The 17,862-nt window shown below is 42.7% G+C and overlaps 1 protein-coding gene and 1 pseudogene across 2 annotated transcripts in view; both read left to right on the top strand.

Moving 5' to 3' along the window:
• The first annotated feature begins 10,228 nt into the window (after positions 1 to 10,228).
• LOC121536138 lies at positions 10,229 to 13,852 on the top strand (annotated as a pseudogene).
• A 1,935-nt stretch (positions 13,853 to 15,787) lies between these two features.
• The window catches only part of LOC121536920 (GRIP and coiled-coil domain-containing protein 2), a 34,513-nt gene continuing 32,438 nt past the window's right edge, over positions 15,788 to 17,862 (top strand). For both annotated transcript variants that reach the window (XM_041844562.1, XM_041844561.1), the window contains exon 1: positions 15,788 to 15,958. In XM_041844562.1, the coding sequence (XP_041700496.1) occupies positions 15,953 to 15,958 (6 nt within the window). In that variant the 5' untranslated portion in view covers positions 15,788 to 15,952. The remainder of the gene's footprint in view (positions 15,959 to 17,862) is intronic.

Raw genomic sequence — 17,862 nt, 5'->3', positions numbered from 1 at the left:
GTTTAATGCTGCCATAGTGGGTAATGGGGTGAACGATGTAGCCTGGTGTTGCTGTACCAACACAAGTGAGTCTTTGGATTTTTGTCAAATTGACTACCAGTCTCAGTAAGATAATGTTGTATTTCAACATGTAAATTAAAGATAGGCCTGCTGGTATAATCAAGGTTGACCTTATTGTAGTCAACAGCAACTCAATTACAATTAACCGAATTAACAATTAACCTAAAGTCAATTAGGCTAATTTCTCATGGCTCACCATAAGAAAATGATATTCAATGTCACAAATACCAACCTAAGAAAGGTTAGTACACACTTACTGATTAACACTACAATCAGTGGATTGTGTGTGTTTGTGATTGAGCCCCCTGCTAAGAAGAGTTGTTCCAATCACACAGTGTGGGGTCTACTGTACCTTCTCAGTAAGAGGGGGAGAGGTTGGGGGGGGATGTCAAGCACCAGCCCATCCATAATTACTATAGTCCAGTAGGGGTCTGGCTGCTCTGGGGGGTCAGAAAGGGCTAGGGGCAGTGGGCAGGCCTAGGTGGGGTACAGAGAGGACAGGGTCATGGCTCTGCTGAGACAAACTAACAATTGAGCAGAGAACCCAGGAGAGAGAGAGAGAGTGTGAGTGAGTGAGTGAGTGAGTGAGTGAGTGAGAGAGAGAGAGAGAGAGAGAGAGAGAGAGAGAGAGAGAGAGAGAGAGAGAGAGAGAGAGAGAGAGAGAGAGAGAGAGAGAGAGAGAGAGAGAGAGAGAGAGAGAGAGAGAGAGAGAGAGAGAGGTACATGGAGTTCCAGATGAAGGTTTGTTGGAAACTGACAATTTTTTTGTAACTGACTAATTGACTTGAGCAAGTTTTTAGTATGTTTATAACTATATAAGTGGAGCAATTAATGTGTTATGGGTTAGATGGAATGATTTATGTGCAAATGTTTTTGGAGTCCTGAGTCCTGAGTCCTGAGCGAAAGGGACCAACGCCGGCCCGGAGTAGAGGCCCAGAAGAAGATGGTCATCGTGGAAGGAGAGCCCTACTGGGCCCTGGGTTGGGTCCGGTTAAGTGGTAACTTTACTATAGCATTGATAAGAAAGACTATGACCAAACAATGTGCCCTAGACCATATTCGGGAGATCTCTAGAGCCTTAGAGAAAATTGGCAATGCTAAAAGAATTGCGTAAATTGGGTCTGCAAAACAGAGAGGCTCTTGACTATCTTTTGACAGGTCAAGGAGGCACTTGTGCCATCATTGGCGATGAATGTTGTACTTTTGTCCCAGATCATTCTTCTAATATGACTGATCTCGCCGAATACATGTGTTGATGGTATCCTAAATGAAATGATAAAATATACAGACCACAAATTCCAACTGGCTATACTTAAACTCTTTAACATCATTCTTAGCTCTGGCATCTTCCCCAATATTTGGAACCAAGGACTGATCACCCCAATTCACAAAAGTACACAAACAACAAGTGTGCGGTTAAAATTGGCAAAAAAAACACACACACATTTCTTTCCACAGGGCCATTGGGTGAGACAGGAATGCAGCTTAAGCCCCACCCTCTTCAACATATACAGTACCTTACAAAAGTATTCATCCCCCTTGGCGTTTTTCCTATTTTGTTGCATTACAACATGTAATTTAAATTGATTTTTATTTGGCTTTCATGTAATGGACATACACAAAATAGTTCAAATTGGTGAAGTGAAATGAAAAAAATAACATGTTTCAAAAAAATTCAAATAAATAAATAACGGAAAAGTGGTGCGTGCTTATGTATTCACCCCCTTTGCTATGAAGCCCCTAAATAAGATCTGGTGTAACCAATTACCTTCAGAAGTCACATAATTAGTTAAATGAAGTCCACTTGTGTGCAAACTAAGTGTCACATGATCTGTCACATGATCTCAGTTTATATACACCTGTTCTGAAAGGCCCCAGAGTCTGCAACACCACTAAGCAAGGGGCACCACCAAGCAAGCGGCACCATGAAGACCAAGGAGCTCTCCAAACAGGTCAGGGACAAAGTTGTGGAGAAGTACAGATCAGGGTTGGGTTATAAAAAAATATCAGAACCTTTGAACATCCCACGGAGCACCATTAAATCCATTATTTAAAAAATGGAAAGAATATGGCACCACAACAAACCTGCCAAGAGAGGGCCGCCCACCTAAACTCACGGACCAGGCAAGGAGGGCATTAATCAGAGAAGCAACAAAGAGACCAAAGATAACCCTGAAGGAGCTGCAAAGCTCCACAGCGGAGATTGGAGTATCTGTACATAGGACCACTTCAAGCCGTACACTCCACAGAGCTGGGCATTACGGAAGCGTGGCCAAAAAAAAGCCATTGCTTAAAGAAAAAAATAAGCAAACACGTTTGGTGTTTGCCGAAAGGCATGTGGGAGACTCCCCAAACATATGGAAAAAGGGACTCTGGTCAGATGAGACTAAAATTGAGCTTTTTGTCCATCAAGAAAAATGCTATGTCTGGCGCAAACCCAACACCTCTCATCACCCCGAGAACACCATCCCCACAGTGAAGCATGGTGGTGGCAGCATCATGCTGTGGAGATGTTTTTCATCGGCAGGGACTGGGAAACTGGTCAGAATTGAAGGAATGATGGATGGCGCTAAATACAGGGAAATTCTTGAGGGAAACCTGTTTCAGTCTTCCAGAGATTTGAGACTGGGACAGAGGTTCACCTTCCAGCAGGACAATGACCCTAAACATACTGCTAAAGCAACACTCAAGTGGTTTAAGAGGAAACATTTAAATGTCTTGGAATGGCTTAGTCAAAGCCCAGACCTCAATCCAATTGAGAATCTGTGGTATGACTTAAAGATTGCTGTACACCAGCGGAACCCATCCAACTTGAAGGAGCTTGGAGCAGTTTTGCCTTGAAGAATGGGCAAAAATCCCAGTGGCTAGATGTGCCAAGCTTATAGAGACATACCCCAAGAGACTTGCAGCTGTAATTGCTGCAAAAGGTGGCTCTACGAAGTATTGACTTTGGGGGGGTGAATAGTTATGCACGCTCAAGTTCTGTTTTTTTGTCTTATTTCTTGCTTGTTTCACAAGAACAAATATTTTGCATCTTCAAAGTGGGAGGCATGTTGTGTAAATCAAATGATACAACCCATTTTAATTCCAGGTTGTAAGGCAACAAAATAGGAAAAATACCACGGCAGGTGAATACTTTCGCAAGGCACTGTACATCAACAAATTGGCGAGGGCCAATTTAAGCCCCACCCTCTTCAACATATATATCAACGAATTGGCGAGGGCACTAGAACAGTCTGCAGCACCCGGCCTCACCCTACTAGAATCTGAAGTCAAATGTCTACTGTTTGCTGATGATCTGGTGCTTTTGTCACCAACCAAGGAGGGCCTTCAGCAGCACCTAGATCTTCTGCACATATTCTGTCAGACCTGGGCCCTGACAGTAAATCTCAGTAAGACAAAAATAATTGTGTTCCAAAAAAGGTCCAGTTGCCAGGACCACAAATACAAATTCCATCTAGAAAAAAAAACAAAAAACAATACATACCTCGGCCTAAACATCAGCGCCACAGGTAATTCCACAAAGCTGTGAACGATCTGAGAGACAAGGCAAGAAGGGCCTTCTATGCCATCAAAAGGAAACATAAAATTCGACATACCAATTAAGATCTGGCTAAACATACTTGAATCAGTTATAGAACCCATTGCCCTTTATGGTTGTTAGGTCTGGGGTCCACTCACCAACCAAGAATTCACAAAATGGGACAAACACCAAATTGAGACTCTGCTTGCAGAATTCTGAAAAAATATCCTCTGTGTACAACGTAAAACACCAAATAATGCATGCAGAGCAGAATTAGGCCGATACTGCTAATTATCAAAATCCAGAAAAGAGCCGTTAAATTCTACAACCACCTAAAAGGAAGCGATTCCCAAACCTTCCATAACAAAGCCAACACCTACAGAGAGATGAACCTGGAGAAGAGTCCCCTAAGCAAGCTGGTCCTGGGGCTCTGCTCACAAACACAAACAGACCCCACAGAGTCCCAGGACAGCAACACAATTAGACCCAGCCAAATCATGAGAAAACAAAAAGATAATTACTTGACACATTGGAAAGAATTAACAAAAAAAAACTGAGCAAACTAGAATGCTATTTGGCCTTAAACAGAGAGTACACAGTGGCAGAATACCTGACCACTGTGACTGACCCAAACTTAAAGAAAGCTTTGACTATGTACAGACTCAGTGAGCATTGCTATTGAGAAAGGCCGCCGTAGGCAGACCTGGCTCTCAAGAGAAGACAGGCTATGTGCACACTGCCCACAAAATGAGGTGGAAACTGAGCTGCACTTCCTAACCTCCTGCCAAATGTATGACCATATTAGAGACACATATTTCCCTCAGATTACACAGACCCACAAAGAATTTGAAAACAAATCCAATTTTGATCAACTCCCATATCTAATGGGTGAAATACCACAGTGTGCCAGATTTGTGACCTGTTGCCACAAGAAAAGGGCAACCAGCGAAGAACAAACACCATTGTTAATACAACCCATATTTATGTTTATTTATTTTCCCTTTTGTACTTTAACTATTTGCACATAATATGACATTGGAAATGTCTTTATTCTTTTGGAACTTTTGTGAGTGTAATGTTTACTGTCAAAACATTTGTTTTTGTTTATTTCACTTTTGTTTATTATCTATTTAACTTGCTTTGGCAATGTAAACATATGTTTCCCATGCCAATAAAGTCCCTTAAATTGAAAATGGAGAGAGAGAAAGCGAGAGAGAGATAGAGATAGAGATAGAGATAGAGATAGAGAGAGAGAGAGAGAGAGAGAGAGAGAGAGAGAGAGAGAGAGAGAAGGAGAAGGAGAGGAAAGGTATATATTTACTGAAGCATTGAAAGATACTACCAGTATGCTACAGTCTCAACTCTCAGCGGTATAAACACACTGCTTTACTACTCACAGCAGTGTACTGTCTGCCTGAAGGGCTGCTTCTATTCCTCCATCTGCCTGAGCCTCTTCACTTAGAGAGGAAGTGTAGCATACTATGACGTTAGACACATAGCTGTTTGAGGAGACTAAAGTACATCTCAATCTAAGCTGAAACGACTTCAATGCTGCCACTACTGCTGAGTGAGGAGCAGAGAGAAGCACGTAGAGTAGAGTGTCTGCTGCTATGGCTCATAGAGCCAGGCACTACAGGCAGGGCTCTTCATTACACTCTAAAGACACACACTGTCACTTCTATCACAGCCGACCACAGCCTGACTGAGTGGAGAGAGAAAAATGGCACCAAAACATTATGAGTTCCCTGGAGAGGGTGGAGAGGGGTGGGAGGGAGGGTAGAGAGGGATGGGGGAGAGCGGGGCTGTGATGGATGGCTGTGTGACCCAGGCGGACGGGGTGAGAAGAGGAGAGGAGGGGGTGAGGCAGCCGTGGGCTTTTATAGTTGAGAGCCCACACACACACACACACAACGACACCACCTCCTGATCCACCGACCAGAGCGGAGCGAGAATGAACACACACACAGAGAGCGAGACCATGCAGTCCAGTCGTGTCAAGCTGAGAGCGGCTCACTAAGGAGGTTCCGTCAGTGCTCCTTCGGCTCCATGTCAAAACAGACAGACTCCATATTCAACAGATAAAGAAAGCTGCCATGCTACGGGAATACACAAGCAGAACCGACCTGCCAATCTACCCAATTTAGTCCAAGATTTTTCCAGCCATGCAATTTCATCCAAAATAATCAATGTGATGATGTTGAATCAACGTGGAAAACTGATTGGATTTGCAAAAATTCTGCAATTTAAGGGCATTTCGTATTTTCTTCCCCAAACCTTTAACCTGAAATGTTTTGTTGATTTTACATTGATTTTACATTAGTTGAAAAAACAACCAAATGTAAATCAAAACTAGATGTTGAACTGACGTCTGTGCCCAGGGGGATGCTTATTACCAAGCAGCATCATATTTGAGAAACAAATAGTTTGGCACACTAAATGCCTTAATCAACAGAGGCCAGAGGGAACATCATCTCTCTGCAAGACAAAAGGAATAAAAAACTAAACCAAACATTAAAAATGTCCGCAGTGTTTGAGAAACAGTTTATATTGCAGACTGTTCAAAGGTATGCTTTGTTTCCATCATAAGAATATATTAATACTTAGTTCCTGGAAGGTGTGATGATTTTTAGGTACAGTAAATAATCTGGGCAGATTGTTCATTGTTGTAGGGGATGGTTGTTATATGGAATGTGGGGCTGGTTATCACCTTCAACTCCATTATAATTTCAACACCATTATAATAAATCCAGTGGTGTAGTGTAGGGTAAACGCAAATAAACGCAGTTTACCCACTTTTTTTTGGGCCCAACAGTTTACAAAACTTTTGCAACAAAATGCATTAAAAGTATAGGAAGCTGAACTTTTTTCACCGTGACCGGCGATCAGAGTTTACCCACCGATTTTTTACCACTACATTACTGATTAAATCCCAAGCTCTTTTGTGCTTGTGCTCCCTTCGTTGCCTCTCTCTCACACACACATATTCCTTCTGTCACACGCCCATGCACGCACACATGCATGTGCAAACACACGCATACACACGCAAAATGTCATATGTTATCGTTTGATCAAAGAATGACCTAGCTATTTCTAAGACTGTATGCAATATTGCTTCATTTCCTGTTACAAAAGGAATAAGCTACTAGCAAACATTGTGACAACCAATACCATACTGTGTGACATCCAACCCCGCGATGGGGCTGGTTGTCACAAGTGGACAGAGTGTGTGCGATAGCATAAAGAGTGAAAATAGAAAGTCTATAACCTCTTGAACTTTTCTTCACATTTTGTTGTCAGTGCCTCAGAGTTTCATGCATTTAAAGAAGGACTTTTAAGGGGAGTTTTTTTTTGTTGAAAAAAAGTATACATAAAAAATACAACACTGAAATAGTCTCAAGTTATTACTTGGTGGAAGTACCTTTTGCAGAAATTACAGCTGTCTGTTGGGATAGGTCTCTACCTACTTTGTACACCTAGATTTGACAATATTTGACCATTCTTTACAAAACTGTTCAAGCTCTGTCAAGTTCCTTAGGGAGCGTTGATGGACAGCAATCTTCAAGTCATCATGCCACACACTTTCGATTGGATTTAGGTCAGGGCTCTGACTGGGCCACTCCTAACTTTTACCAATTTAATCCCTAAAGCACCCAACAGACTGTACATTTTAGCCATTTAAGGAGAGGACAACATTCCACAGGAAACAATCAACAACCTAATGAATTTATTTAAATCGACTGATTTTCCTTATATGAACTGTAACTCAGTAAAGTCTTAGAAATTGTTCCATGTTGTGTTTATATTTTTGTTCAGTGTAAATTCATTAGGCCCTAATCTATGGATTTCATATGACTGGGAATACAGATATGCATCTGTTGGTCACAGATACCTTTAAAAAAAGTAGGGGCGTGGATCAGAAAACCAGTCAGTATCTGGTGTGACCACCATTTGCCTCATGGAGCGCGACACATCTCCTTCGCATAGAGTTGATCAGGCTGTTCATTGTGGCCTGTGGAATGTTGTCCCACTCCTCTCTGCGAAGTTGCTGGATATTGGCGGGAACTGGAACACTCTGTTGTACACGTCGATCCAGAGCATCCCGAACAGGATCAATGTTTGACATGTCTGGTGAGTATGCAGGCCATGGAAGAACTGGGACATTTTCAGCTTCCAGGAATTGTGTACAGATCCTTGAGACATGGGGCCGTACATTATCATGCTGAAACATGAGGTGATTGCGGCGGATGAATGGCACGACAATGGGCCTCCAGGATCTCGTCATGGTATCTCTGTACCTTCAAATTGCCATCGATAAAATGCAATTGTGTTCATTGTCCGTAGCTTATGCCTGCCCATACCATAACCCCACCGCCACCATAGGAATCACAACGTTGATATCAGCAAACCGCTCGCCCACACAACACCATACAGGTGGTTTGCGGTTGTGAGGCCCGGTTGGACATACTTCAAAAACATCTCTAAAACAAAGTTTGAGACAATTTAATGTTAATTTCTCTACCATAAACTATCTGGCAACAGCTCTGATGGACATTCCTGCAGTCAGCATGTCAATTGCACGCTCCCTCAAAACTTGAGACATTGTGGCATTGTGTTGTGTGACAAAACTGCACATTTTATTGTCCCCAGCACTAGGTGCACCTGTGTAAAGATCATGCTGTTTAATCAGCTTCTTGATATGCCACACCTGTTAGGTGGATGGATTATCTTGGCAATGTAAACAAATTTGTGGAACAAAATTTGAGAGAAATAAGCTTTGTACGTATGGAAAATGTCTGGGATCTTTTATTTCAGCTCATGAAACATGGGACCAACACTTTACATGTTGCGTTTATATTTTTGTTCAGTGTAAATATATATATATATATATATACACAGTGCATACGGAAAGTACTCAGACCCCTTGACTTTTTCCACATTATGTTACATTACAGCCTTATTCTAAAATAGATTTTCCTCATCAATCTACACACTATACACTCAAACATTTTTGGTAAATTGTTGTTCTTTTTCAAAATGAAATATCAAATTTACATAAGTATTCAGACCCTTTACTCAGTACTTTGTTGAAGCACCTTTGGCAGCGATTACAGCCTTGAGTCTTCTTGGGTATGACACTACAAGCTTGGCACACCTGTATTTGGGAGTTTCTCCCATTCTTCTCTGCTGATCATCTCAAGCTCTGTCAGGTTGGATGGGGAGCGTTGCTGCACAGCTATTTTCAGGTCTCTCCAAAGAGGTTCGATCGGGTTCAAGGCTGGGCTCTGGCTGGGCCACTCAAGAACTTTCAGAGACTTGTCCCGAAGCCACTCCTATGTTGTCTTTGCTGAGTGATTAGGGTCGTTGTCCTGTTGGAAGGTGAACCTTCGCCCCAGTCTGAGGTCCTGAGCGCTTTCATCAAGGATCTCTCTGTACTTTGCTGTGTTCATCTTTCCCTCGATCCTGACTAGTCTCCCAGTCCCTGCCACTGAAAAACATCCCCACAGCATGATGCTGCCACCACCATGCTTCACCGTAGGGATGGTGCCCTTCTCCCCCGATTGCTCAGTTTGGCCGGGCGGCCAGCTCTAGGAAGAGTCTTGGTGGTTCCAAACTTCTTCCATTTAAGAATGATGGAGGCCACTGTGTTCTTGGGGACCTTCAATGCTGCACACATTTTACCCTTCCCCAGATCTGTGCCTCGACAAAATCCTGTTTCGGAGCACTAGGTACAATTCCTTCAACCTCATGGCTTGGTTTTTGCTCTGACATGCACTGTCAACTGTGGGACCTTATATAGTGTGTCTTTCCAAATCATATCCAATCAATTGAATTTACCACAGGTGGACTCCAATCAAGTTGTAGAAACATCTCAAGGATGATCAATGGAAATAGGATGCACCTGAGCTACATTTCAAGTCTCATAGCAAAGGGTCTGAATACTTATGTAAATAAGATATTTATGTTTTTTTATTTTTTATACATTTGCCAAAATGTAAAAAAAACTACTATTATGGGGTATTGTGTGTAGATGAGAGAAAAAAAGTAATTTAATCAGTTTTAGAATAAGTCTGTAACTTAACAAAATGTGGGAAAAATCAAAGGGTCTGAATACTTTCTGAATGTACTGTATACAGGGGGTACCGGTACCGAGTCAATGTGCGGGGATACAGGATAGTCTAGGTAATTTGTACATGTAGGTTGGGGTAAAGTGACTATGCATAGATAATAAACAGCGAGTAGCAGCAGTGTAAATAGTCCGGGTGGCCATTTGATTAATTGTTCAGCAGTCTTATGGCTTGGGGGTAGAAGCTGTTAAGGAGCCTTTTGGACCTAGACTTGGCGCTCGGGTACCGCTTGCCGTGCGGTAGCAGAGAGAACAGTCTATGACTTGGGTGACTGGAGTCTTTGACAATTTTTTGGGCCTTCCTCTGACACCGCCTATTATATAGGTCCTAGATGGCAGGAAGCTTGGCTCCAGTGATGTACTGGGCCGTACGCACTACCCACTGTAGCGCCTTACGGTCGGATGCCGAGCAGTTGCCATACCAGGCGGTGATGCAACCGGTCAGGATGCTCTCGATGGTGCAACTGTAGAACTGTTTGAGGATCTGGGGACCCATGCCAAATATTTTCAGTTAATTAAAACAACGCTTTAATTTCACAGAAGGTATTCATGTACAGCAGAGAATGGTTGGCTGTGAGATGTTGAACAATGATAAACCGGTCCTAATGCTGTCCAGAGACACTTTCAATAAGATTATTGCAGATGGGATGTGATATAACATGACTCAGTATACATACTATACTGGAAACCCACAGTTAGCATGGGATGAGGTGAAGCTAGAATATGTGAAAATGCTTTATGCGCACGTTGACCTTCCCCTTTGCATAAAAAACATTGAAGATTTTCCTGGAGAGAGAAAATTACATTGTGATGCGTAAAGTGCGTCCCATAATCAGACTCAGAAAGAAAGCCAAGTCTGGAGGGCTCCATGTGAGCTGTCTGGCGTTTGGTTTTTAACCACGACACATCAACCTGAACCTGCTGATTGACGGCCAGCCAATAACAGAACAGGAGCTGACAGGGGGGCAGCTGCTGCCCAATGTAGATGGGGCGTACCAGCTGAGGTCATTGCAGAGGAACTGAGAGAGAGACACAACTATACCTGCACTGTCTCCCACCTCAGTCTGGACAACAAGCTGGATGTCAGCTGGGTACCTGAGCCAGGCAGAGACAGAGTCAGCCTAGCTGTGCTTTCAGTTCCACTGACTATGATGGTGGTGATAACTATTCTGCTAAGCTTTGTTGTTTGTGTCAGGAAGAGGAGACACTAGCTCTGAGACATTGTCACAGCTTGCCAAAGTCAATGCCCAAGTGACTGAGCAAATTAGCCTATCTTCAGATTCTGGGACCTGATATATTTGCTGTTGCCGTTAATTAAACTGTTCTTTATACTACCAAACTCATGTCATTTTGGACCCATGTCCTTTTTTTCTCACCTTGTTTTTGATATAACCACAGCCCCTCCTTCTTGATGTACTTATTTCACAAGTTCATAATTTGTATGGATGATTGTAAAGCAAATACTGTATGATATGTATGTTCTGAATGTTTCTGTATGTCTTTTAATGAACTTGTTTTAAATGGTGCAGAGCACATTTACAGGTGTGTTCATGTATGGGAGTTGCTTGATGTTGGGACAGAGATGACTGAGATGAGTGTGCTATTGATCTACGTCTTGGCAGCCCTTCCTCTCTGCCAGGTTCTGACCCCTTTTAATCTTCCTTAGTGCTTCCTCTCTTCCTGGAAACGTAAAGACATTTTTAACATTTCCATATATTCTGAACACTGGTGTCAGTGGTGTCCATCCATGGTCAGAGGGGACAGAGGGGTCTCTGTTACAGCTACATTATATTGAACATTTAGGTACGTCATTTTTTTAAGCTACAGATACTACTATCCTTTTATCACACTGTTGTCAAAGAATGATGCCTCTCAATATCACAGCACACAGGCCTATACAATCAAGAATATATATATTTTTTCTTCCATTAGTTGTTTTAGCAGCAGTAAGATGACCATAGTGACCCTTATGGTAGTTAATCATTACTCTAATGCCCTTTGGTTATACTGTTAGGCCCACTCATGCTCTCCATCCCAACAGGAATCTCATTTACAACCAGCCCTCTCTCTCGCTCTACCTAGCAGCCATGCAGGGTTAATACACTGTATTAATACTCAATGATTAAAACACACTGAAACCATCTCAGGCCACTCTCATAGCTTTTCTCTGTGAATGGATAACACTAACCTTTTCCTGTATGGGCTATCCGGTGGTAATACCCACTGTGTTGACTGGATCGAGTAACTTCACTCCTGGAGCCTGCTGAATAGCGTGTAGGGAATGACAGACAGACGGGTAATGATTTAGTAGCTACATGTACCAATGCTGTCTAGCCTGAGAAACAAATCTGAGGCAGGGCAGGCCCTTTTTTTCATTTGATTTGCGTTACCTAGTCCAGTCTACAGAACATCAATAGTTTCTCGCATCCCACACAATCCCACACCTTGACTGATTGACTTAAAGTCGTTGGTGTATGTAATGGAGATATTTAGGATGTATATGTTTAGCATATGTACACTGCTCAAAAAAATAAAGGGAACACTTAAACAACACAATGTAACTCCAAGTCAATCACACTTCTGTGAAATCAAACTGTCCACTTAGGAAGCAACACTGATTGACAATAAATTTCACATGCTGTTGTGCAAATGGAATAGACAACAGGTGGAAATTATAGGCAATTAGCAAGACACCCCCAATAAAGCACTGGTTTTGCAGGTGGTGACCACAGACCACTTCTCAGTTCCTATGCTTCCTGGCTGATGTTTTGGTCACTTTTGAATGCTGGCGGTGCTTTCACTCTAGTGGTAGCATGAGACGGAGTCTACAACCCACACAAGTGGCTCAGGTAGTGCAGCTCATCCAGGATGGCACATCAATGTGAGCTGTGGCAAGAAGGTTTGCTGTGTCTGTCAGCGTAGTGTCCAGAGCATGGAGGCGCTACCAGGAGACAGGCCAGTACATCAGGAGACGTAGAGGAGGCCGTAGGAGGGCAACAACCCAGCAGCAGGACCGCTATCTCCGCCTTTGTGCAAGGAGGAGCAGGAGGAGCACTGCCAGAGCCCTGCAAAATGACCTCCAGCAGGCCACAAATGTGCATGTGTCTGCTCAAACGGTCAGAAACAGACTCCATGAGGGTGGTACGAGGGCCCGACGTCCACAGGTGGGGGTTGTGCTTACAGCCCAACACCGTGCAGGACGTTTGGCATTTGCCAGAGAACACCAAGATTGGCAAATTCGCCACTGGCGCCCTGTGCTCTTCACAGATGAAAGCAGGTTCACACTGAGCACGTGACAGACGTGACAGAGTCTGGAGACGCCGTGGAGAACGTTCTGCTGCCTGCAACATCCTCCAGCATGACCGGTTTGGCGGTGGGTCAGTCATGGTGTGGGGTGGCATTTCTTTGGGGGGCCGCACAGCCCTCCATGTGCTCGCCAGAGGTAGCCTGACTGCCATTAGGTACCGAGATGAGATCCTCAGACCCCTTGTGAGACCATATCCTGGTGCGGTTGGCCCTGGGTTCCTCCTAATGCAAGACAATGCTAGACCTCATGTGGCTGGAGTGTGTCAGCAGTTCCTGCAAGAGGAAGGCATTGATGCTATGGACTGGCCCGCCCGTTCCCCAGACCTGAATCCAATTGAGCACATCTGGGACATCATTGTTGCACCACAGACTGTCCAGGAGTTGGCGGATGCTTTAGTCCAGGTCTGGGATGAGATCCCTCAGGAGACCATACGCCACCTCATCAGGAGCATGCCCAGGCGTTGTAGGGAGGTCATACAGGCACATGGAGGCCACACACACTACTGAGCCTCATTTTGACTTGTTTTAAGGACATTACATCAAAGTTGGATCAGCCTGTAGTGTGGTTTTCCACTTTAATTTTGAGGGTGACTCCAAATCCAGACCTCCATGGGTTGATGAATTTGATTTCCATTGATAATTTTTGTGTGATTTTGTTGTCAGCACATTCAACTATGTAAAGAAAAAAGTATTTAATAAGATTATTTCATTCATTCAGATCTAGGATGTGTTATTTTAGTGTTCCCTTTATTTCTTTGAGCAGTGTATATATTTTCCCTTTCTGTAATACACATGATTTCCAGTGTTCTGTTTGTAACACTCAGGTCGATGGTCACTAGACCAGATGTGGTATGTTATGAATTAAACTCATATGTTTATACTAGTTATTTATGCCACAGGGTCCCCTGTAGCTCAGTTGGTAGCGCATGGCGCTTGCAACGCCAGGGTTGTGGGTTCGTTTCCCACGGGGGGCCAGTATGAAAAATGTACGCACTCACTAACTGTAAGTCGCTCTGGATAAGAGCATCTGCTAAATGACTAAAATGTAAAAAAAAAAAAATATGTATAAGTACCCAGGAGGACACACATATTATTATTGTATTCTATAGCAGCTGACAAAGTCAGTGCCTTTTGTTTTGACTTCCTACAAGCCTCTTGGCTGGTGATTACAGTATTATTTTGCTGTCGGATTAGGATATAATGGACCTGTCTCCAAGGGGCCAGTTAGACATTTTCTCTGCTTCTGTGATGGAGGTTAGTGCTGGAGGTGTCTCCCTCTTGCAACTTGTAATTAATCTGATTGATTTATGATTTACTTTATCTGCAACTGCTCTTCTATTTTGTTCACCTGGAAATGGCTATTACAGTGTATAAATAACTCATGTTACTTTGAAATTCTGCACTTTTGACTATTGGATAGTCTGAAGTCTGGTAGGCACTATCGAGTAGGCCTACGGCTGTCAGTTTGGGTTACTCAAGAGTCATGAGAAGAAGCTCAGGTATGAAGGTGAAACTTGACTGATTTGTAGAAGTTCAGATATCCCCCTTGTACTGCTATTTCAAGCACATTAGATGTGAAAATCAATGTAATGCCAATACACAATCATTGATCTGGTGGGAAGATGGCGGAAGTGGATGCTGAGTTCGAATCAAGCGGCGCGTCGAGCAAATTTGGTGAAGACGAATGTTCTGAATGGACAACAGTAGCATCAAAAGCTGGAGGAGAAAAAAAATGAAATTGTCTAAAATTGGAGTGGAGGATACATGTGTGAATTATAATGAATCGCTTCTTGTTGGGATGCATTTGTTGAGTAAGGATGCATATGTGGGAAAACCGTTTGAGGTGTCGAAAATGGTGAAGTACGCGCTTGGAAAAGTGGAGTCTGTCAGAGTGACCAGAAGTGGTCTTATTTTGATTCATTGTATTTCTGAAGAACAGAGGAAGATTGCAATGAGCCTCAAAAGAATCCAGACAACAGAAGTGTTTTTAACTTCAGAGTAGAGCACCCGTCAAAGGAGTCATCTCAGGGGTGACGACAGATGTTCAGGTTGAATACCTGAAGAGAATTCCTGGTGTGGTTGTTGTCTGGCGTCTGACCCGCTGGGCGAATGGAGAAAAATAAGAAAGTCTGTCGGTCCTGTTGTTTTTTGATAAAGAGCAAATACCTACACATGTGAAGCTTGGTTATGTAAGATACGCCGTAAGAGCTGTAGGGATCATGATCCTGGATTGAGGTGGCAAAAGTTAGAGCGGTCAATCGAATCTCCTATGCGGAAGCGATTAAAAGCATTGAGAAAACAAGTGAAGCTAGTGAAGATATGGTAGTGGATACACCACAGCCTGTAGTACATGTTTGCTTCCAGACAAAATATACCCTGTGTGTTAAAAATATGGATTTTGTTGCGTTCATTGCCACAGTTATAAACTGTACAGCACAAGTCTCAAAGAAGTCTAAGAAACTGGACATTGTTGTGGCTGCAGCAGAAAGGTATTTGGGATTTAAGGATTTTACATCTGAAGATTTGCAAGGGGTACTGGCGCAGGAAGAACCACCCTCCCAGGTTCCCCTAGAGCCTGTGTAGGGATCAGATGTGTTTGATTTTTTTATTTAGCTTATTTTATTTATTTATTTTTTGGTCGTTTTTTCGTTGTTCAGTTTTTGGGGGAATCCTGTTTCCATCCCGAATAGTCGGTGGCGGGGTTCACATTAAATTGTGTGATCGCCAATATAGATAGTGACGTACGTACGTACGGTTGGTTGACGAAGCGGAAATGAGCTGAAGCTTAGCATTTGGAGCGCATCAAAATATTGAAATCCTTTAGTTTTCAAATCGTACAGTAACCAAAGGAACTGTGCAATATAAGAACATATATCAGATATTTAGTTACAGACTACCGATTCCGTTAACGATTGGGTACTTACATTGCGTCGATCAAGATGGAGGTAAGTTTGGTCCAACGACGTCTCCAAGGAAGTGATTGTAGCATGTCTGGCTAGCTGGCATAGCTAACGTTAATACTAGTAATGACAACTAAATCGCCATTGTAACAATAAATTATAGTTAAGTCATACATCTTGCCAAAGTTACTGGTGTAGTTAGCTAGCTATTAAGGTACTGTAATGTTAGCCATGGACAACTAGCTAGCTTTTTCCTTATCCAGAAGAATTCACATGCTTCCGTATCACCAGGCAAAGATAGCTAGCTAGATGAGATTAGCTACGTGATACCTACTCATCGCTTTTGTAGTGTTTACCTAGGCTGCAAAGGTGAGATTGTTGCCTAAGGAATTTGCTATGCATGATGTTTCCGCGCGCGTGTGTGTCAGTGGAGGCTGCTGAGGGGAGGATGGCTCATAATAATAATATGCCATTTAGCAGACGCTTTTATCCAAAGCGACTTACAGTCATGTGTGGATACATTTTTACGTATGGGTGGTCCCGGGGATCGAACCCACTACCCTTGCATTACAAGCGCCATGCTCTACCAATTGAGCTACAGAGGACCACATGACTGGAATGGAGTGAGTGGAATGATATCAAACACATGGTTTTCATACGTTTGATACCATTCCATTCACTCTATTCCAGCCATTACACTCCATTCCAGCCATTATTATGAGCCGTCCTCCCCTCAGCAGCCTCCACTGGTGTGTGTGTGTTGCATTGTTCGAGAGCAGCTTAAAATCCGTGATGCATTGTAGTTAAATTATAACTGACTGATTTAGAAAGTAATAATGAGTAGCTAGTAATGTATGATCATATCAAACTTTATTTGTCACATTCGCCGAATACAACAGGTGTTTACCTTACCGTGAAATGCTTACTTACAAGCCATTAACCAACAATGCATTTCAAGAAAGAGTTAAGAAAATATTTACCAAATAAACTAAAGTAAAAAATAATAAAAAGTAACACTAGAAAATAACAATAACAAGTTTATATACAGGGGGTACCAGTACCGAGTCAATGTGCGGGGGTACAGGTTAGTCGATGTAATTTGTAAATACATAGATAATAGACAGCGGGTAGCAGCAGTGTAAAAACAAATGGGGTATTTTATTACTTGTTTTTTTATGCATGAATATAATGGCTCACTGTTCATTGTTGGCATTTCCTGCCTAAGTTTCTGCCTAATGTATGTAGTTCTGTCCTTGAGCTATTCTTGTCTATTAATGTTCTGTAAAAACAAATGGGGTATTTTATTAGGATCCCCATTAGCTGTTGCAAAAGCAGCAGCTACTCTTCCTGGGGTCCACACAAAACATGAAACATGACATAATACAGAACATTAATAGACAAGAACAGCTCAAGGACAGAACTACATACTTTTTTTTTAAGGCACACACAGCCTACATATCAATACATACACACAATCTATCTAGGTCAAATAGGGGAGAGGCGTTGTGCTGTGAGGTGTTGCTTTATCTGTTTTCTGAAACCAGGTTTGCTGTTTATTTGAGCAATACGAGCTGGAAAGGAGTTCCATGCAATAATGGCTCTATTTAATACTGTACGCTTTCTTGAATTTGTTCTGGATTTGGGGACTTTGAAAAGACCCCTGGTGGCATGTCTGGTGGGGTAGGTGTGTGTGTCAGAGCTGTGTGTAAGTTGACTATGCAAACAATTTGGGATTTTCAACACATTAATGTTTCTTATAAAAATAAGAAGTGATGCAGTCAGTCTCTCCTCAACTCTTAGCCAAGAGAGACTGGCATGCATAGTATTTATATCAGCCCTCTGATTACAATGAAGAGCAAGACGTGCCGCTCTGTTTTGGGCCAGCTGCAGCTTAACTAGGTCTTTCCTTGCAGCACTGGACCACACAACTGGACAATAATCAAGATTAG

This window comes from Coregonus clupeaformis, chromosome 23 (assembly GCF_020615455.1).
Source record: "Coregonus clupeaformis isolate EN_2021a chromosome 23, ASM2061545v1, whole genome shotgun sequence".
NCBI classification, from domain to species: Eukaryota; Metazoa; Chordata; class Actinopteri; order Salmoniformes; family Salmonidae; genus Coregonus; species Coregonus clupeaformis.
This window is presented reverse-complemented; position numbering and strand designations above follow the sequence as displayed.